Source organism: Oncorhynchus kisutch, linkage group LG14 (assembly GCF_002021735.2).
Source record: "Oncorhynchus kisutch isolate 150728-3 linkage group LG14, Okis_V2, whole genome shotgun sequence".
NCBI classification, from domain to species: domain Eukaryota; kingdom Metazoa; phylum Chordata; class Actinopteri; order Salmoniformes; family Salmonidae; genus Oncorhynchus; species Oncorhynchus kisutch.
Window position 1 is genome coordinate 58,406,204 of NC_034187.2, and position 13,412 is coordinate 58,419,615.

A 13,412-nucleotide genomic window follows, 5' to 3' on the forward strand; every position below is an offset into this window, starting at 1 on the left:
GAGAAGGTCTGTATGGAGGGGTGTGCCAAAACCCCTGCTGCAGTGTGTGCAAACCTGGTCAAGAACTACAGGAAACGTATGATCTCTGTAATTGCAAACAATGGTTTCTGTACCAAATATTAAGTTCTGCTTTTCTGATGTATCAAATACTTATGTCATGCAATAAAATGCAAATGAATTACTTAAAAATCATACAATGTGATTTTCTGTATTTTTGTTTTAGATTCCGTCTGTCACAGTTGAAGTGTACCTATGATTAAAAAAAATACAGACCTCTACATGCTTTGTAAGTAGGAAAACCTGCAAAATCGGCAGTGTATCAAATACTTGTTTTCCCCACTGTATATCTATTTGACCAATTAAATAAGCTTAGAGAATTGTGATTCACACAACTGGAGAAGATGGTGCTGCTTAAAATACAGTGCCTTCAAAAAGTATTCACACCCCTTGACTTTTTCCAAATGTTGTGTTACAGCCTGAATATAAAATGGATTAAATTGAGATTTGTTGTCACTGGCCTAAACACAATACCCCATAATGTCAAAATGGAATTACCGGTATGTTTTTGGACATTTTTACAAATGAATTACAAATGAAAAGCTGAAATGTCTTTAGTCAATAAGTATTTGTCATTGTAATCAGAGGGCTAATATTAATACTATGCATGTCAGTCTCTCTTGGCTAAGAGTTGAGGAAAAACTGACTGCGTCACTTCTTCTTTATATATGAAACGTGTTGGAAATTCAAAATTGTTTGCATTGTCAATGTATACACAGCACTAACACACACACTTACCCCACCAGACATGCCACCAGGGGTCTTTTCACAGGTTCAGACAAATTTAAGGAAACGTACAGTATTATACGGAGCCATGAGGGCATGGAACTCCCATCTTATATAGTGCAAGTAAACAGCAAACCTGGTTTCAAAAAACAAATAAAGCTACGCCTTTCCCCCATGTGAACTACTTGTTGTGTGTATGTACTGACATGTATGTGTAACTGATAGATGCACACACAGACTACATGTTAATGTATGTAAATTGTAAAGTCTTTTGTCTGTAATGTCTTTTTCGTTATTTGTCGGACCTCAGAAAGACTAGCTGTTGCCATTGGCGTCAGCTAATGGGGAGCCTAATAAATCAAATAATTTGTTTTATTACATATATTCATGAGTAAAAATTTGCTTCACAAGTCACATAATAAAGTTGCATGGACTCACTCTGTGTGCAATAATAATGTTTAACATGATTTTTGAATGACTACTTCATCTCTGTACCTCACACATCTGTAAGGTCGAGCAGTGAATTTGAACCACAAAGACCTTTGAGGTTTTCCAATGCCTCGCAAAGAACGGCACCTATTGGTAGATAGGTAAAACAAATTAAAAGCAGGCATTAAATATTCCTTTGAGCATGGTGAAGTTATTAATTACACTTTGGATGGTGTATCAATACACCCAGTCATTACAAAGATACAGGAGTCCTTCCTAACTCAGTTGCCAGAGATGAAGGAAACTGCTCAGGTTTCAAAATGAGGCGAATGGTGGCTTTAGAAAAGTTAGAGTTTAATGGCTGTGATAGGAGAAAACAGAGGTGGATCAACAACATTGTAATTACTCCACAATACTAACCTAATCATAAATAATTTTTTTGCAGCTTTACGTTTTGCAATGTTTGTTTTCTGGACAGAAGTGAAAAGAAGGAAGCCTGTACAGAATACAAATATATTCCAAAATCAAATCAAATGTATTTATATAGCCCTTCGTACATCAGCTGATATCTCAAAGTGCTGTACAGAAACCCAGCCTAAAACCCCAAACAGCAAGCAATGCAGGTGTAGAAGCACGGTGGCTAGGAAAAACTCCCTAGAAAGGCCAAAACCTAGGAAGAAACCTAGAGAGGAACCAGGCTATGTGGGGTGGCCAGTCCTCTTCTGGCTGTGCCGGGTGGAGATTATAACAGAACATGGCCAAGATGTTCAAATGTTCATAAATGACCAGCATGGTCGTATAATAATAAGGCAGAACAGTTGAAACTGGAGCAGCAGCACGGTCAGATGGACTGGGGAGAGCAAGGAGTCATCATGTCAGGTAGTCCTGGGGCATGGTCCTAGGGCTCAGGTCTGGAGCAGCAGCACGGCCAGGTGGACTGGGGACAGCAAGGATTCATCATGTCAGGTAGTCCTGGGGCATGGTCCTAGGGCTCAGGTCCTCCGAGAGAGAGAAAGAAAGAGAGAAGGAGAGAATTAGAGAACACACACTTAGATTCACACAGGACACCGAATAGGACAGGAGAAGTACTCCAGATATAACAAACTGACCCTAGCCCCCCGGCACATAAACTACTGCAGCATAAATACTGGAGGCTGAGACAGGAGGGGTCAGGAGACACTGTGGACCCATCCGAGGACACCCCCGGACAGGGCCAAACAGGAAGGATATAACCCCACCCACTTTGCCAAAGCACAGCCCCAACACCACTAGAGGGATATCTTCAACCACCAACTTACCATCCTGAGACAGGGCCGAGTATAGCCCACAAAGATCTCCGCCATGGCACAACCCAAGGGGGGGCGCCAACCCAGACAGGATGACCACATCAGTGAATCAACCCACTCAGGTGACGCGTTATGGGTGTGCTTGTCATCAGCAAGAACTAAGGAGTTATTTATGATGTGAAAGAAAAGGAATAGAGCTAAACACAGGCAAAATCCTAGAGGAAAATCTGGTTCAGTCTGTTTTCCAACAGAAACTGGAACACAAATTCTCCTTTCAGAAGAACAATACCCTAAAACACAAAGCCAAATATACACTGGAGTTGCTTACTAGACAACATTGAATGTTCCTGAGTGGCAAGACTTGAAAATGGCTGTCTAGCAATGATCAACAACCAACTTGACTGAGCTTGAAACTTAAAAAGAATATTGTGCAAATATTGTACAATCGAGGTGTGGAAAAAGTCAAGGGGTGTGACTACTTTCTGAAGGCACTGTATGTACTGTGTACCAACCACTCAACTCGACTCTGTTTCCCAAAATTCACAGTTTAACCCTTAGGATGGGATGCCACACTGTGCTTGCTTTGCATACTGTTCTTTGGGGTTAAGAAGACAATGTTGTCAATGATGCACTTTCAGAAATGATCAGCAGAAAAGGAACTTTGAAGTTCAAAGGTCTTTGTCAACCTTTGTGGACATAAACATTGCATGTACTCATTTTGATCTAAATAATATCCTAATTTAACATAACATATAGAATTTCTAAATAATTTGCATTATGTTCATTGACCAATATTAAACTATTGTAAGTGCATTATAAGCCTATTGTAAATGCATTATTCATGGTTATCTGCAGGCATACGTTATATTTAATATACTTTTTTCGTAGGCTGCAGCCCATCTTCACATCGTTTTCTTGCCTGCTTCCTGCTAATCTAGCGGATACTCTCTCTCAGCGCGTGCCTGCAGCATCAGCAATTTGCCCGCGTGCTGCACTGACTGACGCACTATCCCCATTTGTCTCCTCTCTACGCACGGCATTTCTCTTCTCTCGCCCTTTTACTGCAATAGAACCCTGTGTCGTTTCCATTAAATGTCATATTCACCATCAGTTTTATGACGAATAACGCTACGTTGAGACGTTGCTCAAGCAGTTCAACTGTATTGCTCTGTAGGCTGTCATTCCATCCCACTTTATACCCCATCCCTTTTTGACGGACACATTCTCCTCCATCCTCTTAGTTGCATGAAAAAAGTGGGCAGTTCAAGATTTTATATTTGCCCTCACTGTCTCAAACTCCCTCTTTTCTCCCTGTTCTTTGCAGCCGGTCGGACGCACGCGTCCCATACCTGCATAGAGCTCCCTGCATTATTGAGGACCGTCCCTTATCGAACGTCGCAATATCCCGCGCGCACTGCACCAAGAGGGAGACGATACCGAAAATAATTCACTTCACTTCAACCAAAAATATTATAAAGTCCAGTACTTCACAACCATTAATCGAAATGTTTGTCAAAAGAATGCGGTAGGTGACGTTTTACTTAATTTAGCCTAACAGCTTTGGACCGATGCCGCTTTAATGAGGGCAGAAAGTTATAGTTGACCATGTCAGAGTATATTTATTGTATTTACCCATAACCTGCACTTATATGTGACATGGAGCTTTTCTTTCTTTCCTCGCATTGCGTTCCTCCCCCGGTGGTCCTGAATTTAGCCTACTCTTATTTACATGGGCTATAATAGGGCTACAAACAGGATTAGATCATTTAGGGTCGTATTTCTTTGAAGCTCACCTGCGCACTGTCAGGACAAAAGTATATGTTAAGAACAATACCTTTCAAATTTCTTTATTCTACTGTGACATTTGGCAGCGTCATTTTAACGTCTTTGCATCAGATTGAGGATAAACCCAGTAACATAACTTTTCATGACATAATCTTGACATAATCATGACATAATCTTAATGCAGTGTCTTTTGGCTGATACGTTTTAAACGTTTTAAACTAAAGTTTGAACCAACTATGTGCGAAGGTGTCGCCTACTAAATGCTGCTGATGAACGAGGGTTTTTATGTGGACATTTGAGAGTTCTGATATGGTTTGTGGAACATCTTGCAAAGCTCTTTAATGACATTAAGAAACGTACAGTAGACGTCTTCACCCTTTTTCTAATGTAGAAACTTACACATAATTCAACTCCATACTTTCCTTCACCACTTTCTTTTTTCTCTCTTCTCCACTAGTACAGTACCCTTCCTAGTAACTCAGTTTAGACAGGGTCATATATAGCATCTCTCACTGTCTTTAGTCTTTCTTTCTCTCTTACACTCCCTCTCTTGTCTCCTCCCTGCTACTTCTATTTCTCTCTCTCTCTCCTGCTCTCTCTCTCTCACTCCCCCCTATCTAATGCAGTCTCTTAGTGGACATGTTGCCTTTGGCATCACAGGCTAGAAGCCTCAGTCTCTGTCAGTGACATTGGACTTTAAAGGTCCAGTGCAGTCAAAATCGTGATTGCCTGGGTTTTCTATTTATTTCCACACTATGAAGTTGGAATAATACTTTGGAATTGTGGAAATTAGGACAAATCCCTTTTTGTGTAAGAGCTGTTTGAAAAGACTGCTTGATTTTTCAGCCTGTTTTGGTGGGATGGAGTTTTGGCCTGCCTGGTGACATCATCAATAGACCAATAAGAGAGTTGCACACCTCTCTGCCAATAACATCTAGTTTTCAGTTTTCCCCTCCCCACTCAGACCACTCCCAGACAGTCCTATCAAAATTCTTGCTTGAGAAATAGCTCTTTGCTAAGAAGCTATTTTTGTTTCATTTTGACAATTTTAAATCTCTTTTTCAAGAGCGCCCTGGCCAAGATAGGCAGCACCAAGTCATTACAAAATAATTACAGACAGACAACATGAAAAACTACAAGTAATCTATTAAAAACCATTGAATTCACAAGAATATAAAACAGCAAATTAAAAACATTGACAGGTCAGGGAATCAGCCTTAAAATCCTTCATTAGTGGTTTAAAAACACCAATCGGGACAAGTTCTTCCAGTTTAAAAGTATTTTGTAAGGTGTTCCAAGACGATGGCGCAGAGTACATAAAAGCCCTTTTACCAAATTCAGTTTGGACATTTGGAACAGTTTGCAGGATAAACTCCAGCGAACGAAGAGAGTACCCACCACATTTCCGAACAATAAAAATGCACTAATAAAAAGGTAGTAAACCCAAAATGGCTTTGTAAATTAAAGTATACCAGTGACTGAGCCTACGAGTGACTAGAGAAGGCCAGCCAACCCTGGTATACAAAGTGCAGTGGTGCGTAAGGGTTTTGCAGTTTAAAATAAATCTCAAAGTGCCATGGTAAAGAGTGTCAATTGATCTCAAACATTGAGCGGAAGCATTCATATATAAAATATCCCCATAGTCTAGTAAAGGCATAAATGTAACTGATACTAGCCTCCTTCTGGCTTCAAAGAAAAACAGGCCTTATTCCTAAAATAAAATCCCAATTTCAGCTTCAATTTTTTTGTAAGTTGTTGAATATGCAATTTAAAAGAGAGGCCGTCATCAATGAAAATTCCAAGATATTTATATAAGATTACAACCTCAATCTCCTTGCCCTGACAGGTAGTAATAGGTGAAAGGTTCAGAGGACTATTTCTTGCATTAGAAAACACCATTAGTTTAGTTTTGTCAGTATTGAGGATAAGCTTCAATTGACACAAGGTATGTTGAACAGTATAAAAAACAGTTTGCATGTTCTGGAAAGCTTCTGTAAGAGACGAGGCACAACAGTAAATAACAGTATAATCAGCATAAAAATGAAGTTGTGCATTTTGGACATTTTTGTCTAAATCATGTATATAAATTGTGAGTAAGAGAGGACCAAGTACAGAACCTTGGGGCATACCATTCAAGACAGGCAATTTAACAGACATAAGACCGTCAAATTGAGTGCACTGAGTTCTATCAGACAGATAGTTAGCAAACCATGCAACTGCATGCTCCGAAAGACCTACACTCGACAATCTCTGCCTCAGTATAGCATGATCAACTGTATCAAAAGCCTTAGAGAGATCAATACAAATTGAGACACCGTGCTGTTTTTTGTCAATGGCTTCAGTGATATAATTTAAAACCTTCATGGCTGCTGTAAATATATACTGCTCAAAAAAATAAAGGGAACACTAAAATAACACATCCTAGATCTGAATGAAGGAAATATTCTTATTAAATACTTTTTTCTTTACATAGTTGAATGTGCTGATAACAAAATCACACAAAAAAAGTATCAATGGAAATCAAATTTATCAACCCATGGAGGTCTGGATTTGGAGTCACACTCAAAATTAAAGTGGAAAACCACACTACAGGCTGATCCAACTTTGATGTAATGTCCTTAAAACAAGTCCAAATGAGGCTCGGTAGTGTGTGTGGCCTCCACGTGCCTGCATGACCTCCCTACAACGCCTGGGCATGCTCCTGATGAGGTGGCGGATGGTCTCCTGAGGGATCTCCTCCCAGACCTGGACTAAAGCATCCGCCAACTCCTGAACAGTCTGTTGGTGGATGGAGCGAGACATGATGTCCCAGATGTGCTCAATTGGAATCAAGTCTGGGGAACGGGCGGGCCAGTCCATAGCATAAATGCCTTCCTCTTGCAGGAACTGCTGACACACTCCAGCCACATGAGGTCTAGCATTGTCTTGCATTAGGAGGAACCCAGGGCCAACCGCACCAGCATATGGTCTCACAAGGGGTCTGAGGATCTCATCTCAGTACCTAATGGCAGTCAGGCTACCTCTGGCGAGCACATGGAGGGCTGTGTGGCCCCCCAAAGAAATGCCACCCCACACCATGACTGACCCACCGCCAAACCGGTCATGCTGGAGGATGTTGCAGGCAGCAAAACGTTCTCCACGGTGTCTCCAGACTGTCACATGTGCTCAGTGCGAACCTACTTTCATCTGAGAAGAGCACAGGGCGCCAGTGGCGAATTTGCCAATCTTGGTGTTCTCTGGCAAATGCCAAACGTCCTGCATGGTGTTGGGCTGTAAGCACAACCCCCACCTGTGGACGTCGGGCCCTCATACCACCCTCATGGAGTCTGTTTCTGACCATTTGAGCAGACACATGCACATTTGTGGCCTGCTGGAGGTCATTTTGCAGGGCTCTGGCAGTGCTCCTCCTGCTCCTCCTTGCACAAAGTCAGAGGTAGCTGTCCTGATGCTGGGTTGTTGCCCTCCTACGGCCTCCTCCACGTCTCCTGATGTACTGGCCTGTCTCCTGGTAGCGCCTCCATGCTCTGGACACTTCGCTGACAGACACAGCAAACCTTCTTGCCACAGCTCGCATTGATGTGCCATCCTGGATGAGCGGCACTACCTGAGCCACTTGTGTGGGTTGTAGACTCAGTCTCATGCTACCACTAGAGTGAAAGCACCGCCAGCATTCAAAAGTGACCAAAACATCAGCCAGGAAGCATAGGAACTGAGAAGTGGTCTGTGGTCACCACCTGCAGAACCACTCCTTTATTGGGGGTGTCTTGCTAATTGCCTATAATTTCCACCTGTTGTCTATTCCATTGAACTGTTGTCTATTCCATTAACTATTTTCTGAGGAGAGTTTATGATGGGTATTCTTCTCCTCTCAATACAACCCATCTGAAGAAGATCATTGCACATATATGATCTGACCCCCGCTGTACTGCTTTGGCACTTTAATCTAGTGGCACCAATAGGATTCTAGCTCATAACTACCAAACTATTATCAATATTCAACTTCAGGGCTAATTTTAACCAATCTAATTTGCCAGACGTGATTTAAAATGGCTGGTGACAGAGTGGGAGTATATTACTTGTTATTATCCTTGGCTTGTGTGCTTTGTGGTCACAAAGGTTGTTGTCCAGAGCCCACATTAGCGTAGAACATCCACCCCCCAAGCTACGTCTGAAGATTCAGTCTTGACAAACACATGTTATTGCCACCATTGGTTGTGAATTTGAACTTTTGAAGAGTTTGTCATCCACTGGTAGGTAGTACAACTATGTTGACACAAGGGTTGGGGTCAATTCAATTTCAATTAAGTCAAATCAGGGGGTTGGCTAAAATTCCATTTCCATTTTTTTTATGCTATTTCAGTTTATTTGAAGACACTTTCTGATAGACTCTTGGGTTCAATCAAATGTAATTTTCACTCCCAAGTGGAGCAGCTGTTAAGGCACTGCATCGCAGTGTTTCAAGAGGCATTGTGGCTTGGCAGGGTCATGTTTCGGAGGACACATGGCTCTCGACCGTCGCCTCTCCTGAGTCCGTACGGGAGTTGTAGCGATGGGTCAAGACTGTAGCAATTGAATATTACGAAATTGGGGAGAAAAAGAGGTAAAAGAACCACAACAAAAATAATTTTCAACCAAGAATCTGAAATTGCAATAGTGGGGGTGGTTGTGTGATTCACACACTTTTTATTAGCTACATGAAAAGGAAGGAAGGATGGATGGATAAATAGATAAATCCATTCGGATTTATAATCTATTGAATCTCCAGCCCAAATAATATGTAATAATCCTTACTAGAGATTTCCACGTCAATGACATCAATCTCCCATTGACATTAATACTTGACTTAGGTGAAAGTTCAAGTTACAGCACACACACATTTCTCAACTTACAATGCAGCCATAAATGACTGTAGAGGTAAGGTGAGCAAACTCTTGGGATGTGTGATAGAGAAAACAGACACTGGGGAGTTGAAGAGTAATCTTCCCTAAGGGGCTTTTTTGTGGTAACGGGACATGAGTGATTTATGAATATGTGGAAGCAGGTTAAATTACTAAACGGAAAGTAACTGGGTTCTACATGGTTGTTAAAGGGATAGTTCACCCAAATTGCATTGTAATTTGCATGAACTATCCCTTTAACAGACAAGGCTGTGGGGAAGAGTCAGAGGTAGTACTTAATAAAGGAACTTGAATGAGCCTCCGGTGTTCATTGAAAAAGGGGAAGTTAGATGAATGAACTAGGGTTACGGAGGACAGACCAGCGATGAAGAGACAATGAGCTGAGAGAATTAAAAACAAGCCACCAACCTTCTCTTGTGTGTCTGTGCCAGAACCGTTCCTTTTGTAGTTTTCTATAAAACAAAATGCGGATGTTGTGCCTCGCTGGGCCGTGCAGAGACTGCTAACATCTTCTGCTTCCCCCGTGACACTGTCTCCTCATCCAGGGAAACCAGGACATCATGCACCTTCTTGTCTTTCATCCCACCCTGCAGGAGGCGAGAGCCGGGCTGCTCTGAGTGCACTCTGTTTCTCTGGCTTTCACCACGCAGCCTCTGGGACTGTGGGCTCATTTAGTTCACTTCAGTAATGGACACAACATATAGGCTGGGCGGGTGGAGAGTAGAGGGGGAGATGGAGGAGTGGGAGCATAAGCAGAGAAGTGAGAGGTGTCCTGACAGAAGTGATGGAGAGCAGGAGGTAAGGAGGGAAAGCAAGATTTGATCTAAACTAAACACTCCATTAAGCATCCCCCAACCTTGAAATTAAGTGACATAAAACACAACCTCACTAAAATGGGTGCAAGAGCTACATAGCTTCAAATCAAATCAAATTGTATTGGTCACATACACATGGTTAGCAGATGTTATTGTGAGTGTAGCGAAATGCTTGTGCTTCTAGATCCGACAGTGCAGCACTATCTAACAGGTAATATTTAACAATTCCACAACAAAACCTAATACACACAATCGAGTAAAGGAATGGGATAAGAATATATATGTATATATGGATGAGCAGTAACAGAGCGGCTAAGATGCAATAGATAGTCAAGAATAGATAGTGAAGGATACAGTATACAGTATATACTTATGAGATGAGTGATGCGAGAATGTAAACATTCTTAAAGTGGAATTATTTGTCATGACTTCAGCCGATGTCGGTCCCTCTCCTTGTTTGGGTGGTGTTCGGTGGTCGACGTCACTTATCTTCTAGCCATCACTGATCCATTTTTCATTTTCCATTGGTTTTGTCTCGTCTTCCTTCACACCTGGTTCCAATCCCATCAATTACATGTTGTGTATTTAACCCTCTGTTTCCCCTCATGTCCTTGTCGGAGATTGTTTGATTGTATGTAGGTGTATTATGTGTTGGTGCGCGACGGGTTTTATACCCACTTTTTTATTATTTTGTCATTATGGTTTTGGAGTTTTGTGAAGCACTGATTAAACAACTCCGTTTACACCAAGTTCGATTCTCCTGCGCCTGACTTCCCTGCCACCAACCCGCACCCATTACATTATTAAAGTGACTAGTGTACCATTTATTAAAGTGGCCAATGATATCAAGTCTGTAGGTAGGCAGCAGCCTCTCTGTGCTAATGATAGCTGTTTAACAATATGATGGCCTTGAGATATAAGCTGTTTTTCAATCTCTCTGTCCCAGCTTTGATGTACCTGTACTGACCTCGCCTTCTGGATAGAAGCGGGGTGAACAGGCAGTGGCCTTGATTATCTTTTGTGCCTTCCTGTGACATCGGGTGTTGTAGGCGTCCTGGAGGGCAGGTAGTTTGCCCCCGGTGATGCGTTGTGCAGAACTCACCATCCTCTGGAGAGCCCTGCCATTGTGGGCGGTCAGTTGCCATACCAGGGGGTGATACAGCCCGACAGGTTGCTCTCAATTGTGCACCTGTAAAAGTTACTGAGGGTGACAAGTTAGTGAGGGTGTCAAGTTAGTGAGGGTGTCAAGTTAGTGAGGGTGTCAAGTTCGTGAGGGTGTCAAGTTCGTGAGGGTGTCAAGTTCAAATCAAATCAAATGTTATTTGTCACATACACATGGTTAGCAGATGTTAATGCGAATGTAGCGAAATGCTTGTGCTTCTAGTTCCGACAATGCAGTAACAATTCCAAGACTACTGTCTTATACACCCAAGTGTAAGGGGATAAAGAATATGTACATAAAGATATATGAATGAGTGATGGTACAGAGCGGCATAGGCAAGATACAGTAGATGGTATCGAGTACAGTATATACATATGAGATGAGTATGTAAACAAAGTGGCATAGTTAAAGTGGCTAGTGATACATGTTAATGATTGTGACAAGTTAGTGAGGGTGTCAAGTTAGTGAGGGTGACGAGACACACAAAAAAGTTAGTGAGGGTGACAAGACACATTTTTTCAGCCTCCTGAGATTGAAGAGGCGCTGTTGCGCCTTCTTCACCACACTGTCTATGTGCGTGGTCCATTTCAGTTTGTCGGTGGTGTGTACACCGAGGAACTTAAAACGTTTCACCTTTTTCACTGCTGTCTCGTCGAAGTGGATAGGGGGGTGCACCCTTTGCTGTTTCCTGAAGTACACGATCATCTCTTTTGTTTTGCTGACATTAAGTGAGAGGTTATTTTCCTGACACCACACTCCTAGGGCCCTCACCTCCTCCCTGTAGGCTGCCTTGTTGTTGTTGGTACTCAAGCCTACCACTGTAGTTGCATCTGCAAACTTGATGATTGAGTTGGGGGCATGAATGGCCTCGCAGTCATGGGGGAACAGGGAGTACAGAAGGGGGCTGAGAACGCACCCTTGTGGGGCCCCAGTGTTGAGGATCAGCGTAGCGGTGGTCATGTTTCCTACCTTCACCACCTGGGGGCGTCCCGTCAGGAAGTCCAGGGCCCAGTTGCACAGGGCAGGGTCGAGATCCAGGGTCTCAAGCTTAATAATGAGATTGGAGGGTACTATGGTGTTGAATGCTGAGCTGTAGTTGATGAGCAGCATTCTTACATAGGTATTCCTCTTGTCCCGATGGGATAGAGCAGTGTGCAGTGTGATGGCGATTGCATCATCTGTGGACCTATTGGCGCGGTAAGCAGCTGGGTGTGACAGGTAGGTTGGAGGTGATATGATCCTTGACTAGTATCTCAAAGCACTTCATGATGACAGAAGTGTGTAGACCCTGCTACATACGTCTCATGTTTGAGACATTGAATTGCGACTCCACTTTGTCTCTATACTGATAGTTTGCTTGTTTAATTGCCTTATGGAGGGAATAACTAATCTGTTTGTATTCGGTCATGTTTCCAGTCGCCTTGCCATGATTAAATGCGGTGGTACTTGCTTTCAGCTTTGCGCGAATGCTGCCATCAATCCACGGTTTCTGGTTAGGGAAGGTTTTAATAGCCACAGTTGGTACAAGATCTCCTATACTCTTCCTTATAAACTCGCTCATCGAGTCAGCGTATACGTCAATGTTATTGTCTGAGGCTACCCGGAACATATCCCAGTCCATGTGATTGAAGCAATCTTGAAGCATGGAATCCGATTGGTCAGACCAGCATTGGATAGGCCTAAGCACGGGTGCTTCCTGTTTTAGTTTCTGCCTATAGGAGGGGAGCAACAAGATGGAGTCATGGTCGGAATCGCCAAAAGGAGGGCGGTGGAGGGCCTTGTATGCATGGCGGAAGTTGGAGTAGCAATGGTCGAGCGTGTTACTCGCTTGTGTACTGCAAATGATATGCTTATAGAATTTAGGTAGCCTTGTTCTCAAATTAGCTTTGTTAAAATCTCCAGCTACAATAAATGCAGCCTCAGGATATATGGTTTCCAGTTTGCATAAAGTCCAGTGAAGTTCCTTGTTGGCCGTCTTGGTATCCGCTGCGGGGGGATAATATGGTCTGCTTTTGATTGTGAGGAATTCTATGTCAGGTGAACAAAATGACCTGAGTTCTTGTATGTTGTTACAATTACACCATGAGTTGTTAATCATGAAACGTACACCACCACCCTTCTTGTTACCGGAGAGATGTTTATTCCTGTCAGTGCGATGCACTGAAAAACCCTCTGGCTGTACGGACTCCGACAGCATGTCCCCAGCTAGCCATGTTTTTGTGAAACAGAGTATGTTACAATCCCAGATATCTCT

General features: G+C 42.6%; 1 protein-coding gene across 1 annotated transcript in view; it reads left to right on the plus strand.

The window, feature by feature from the left end:
* Positions 1–3,798: 3,798 nt before the first annotated feature.
* LOC116353406 (brevican core protein-like) overlaps positions 3,799–13,412 on the plus strand; it is a 40,274-nt gene continuing 30,660 nt past the window's right edge. The window contains exon 1 of the mRNA XM_031788653.1: positions 3,799–4,023. Within this exon, the coding sequence (XP_031644513.1) occupies positions 4,004–4,023 (20 nt within the window). The 5' untranslated portion in view covers positions 3,799–4,003. The remainder of the gene's footprint in view (positions 4,024–13,412) is intronic.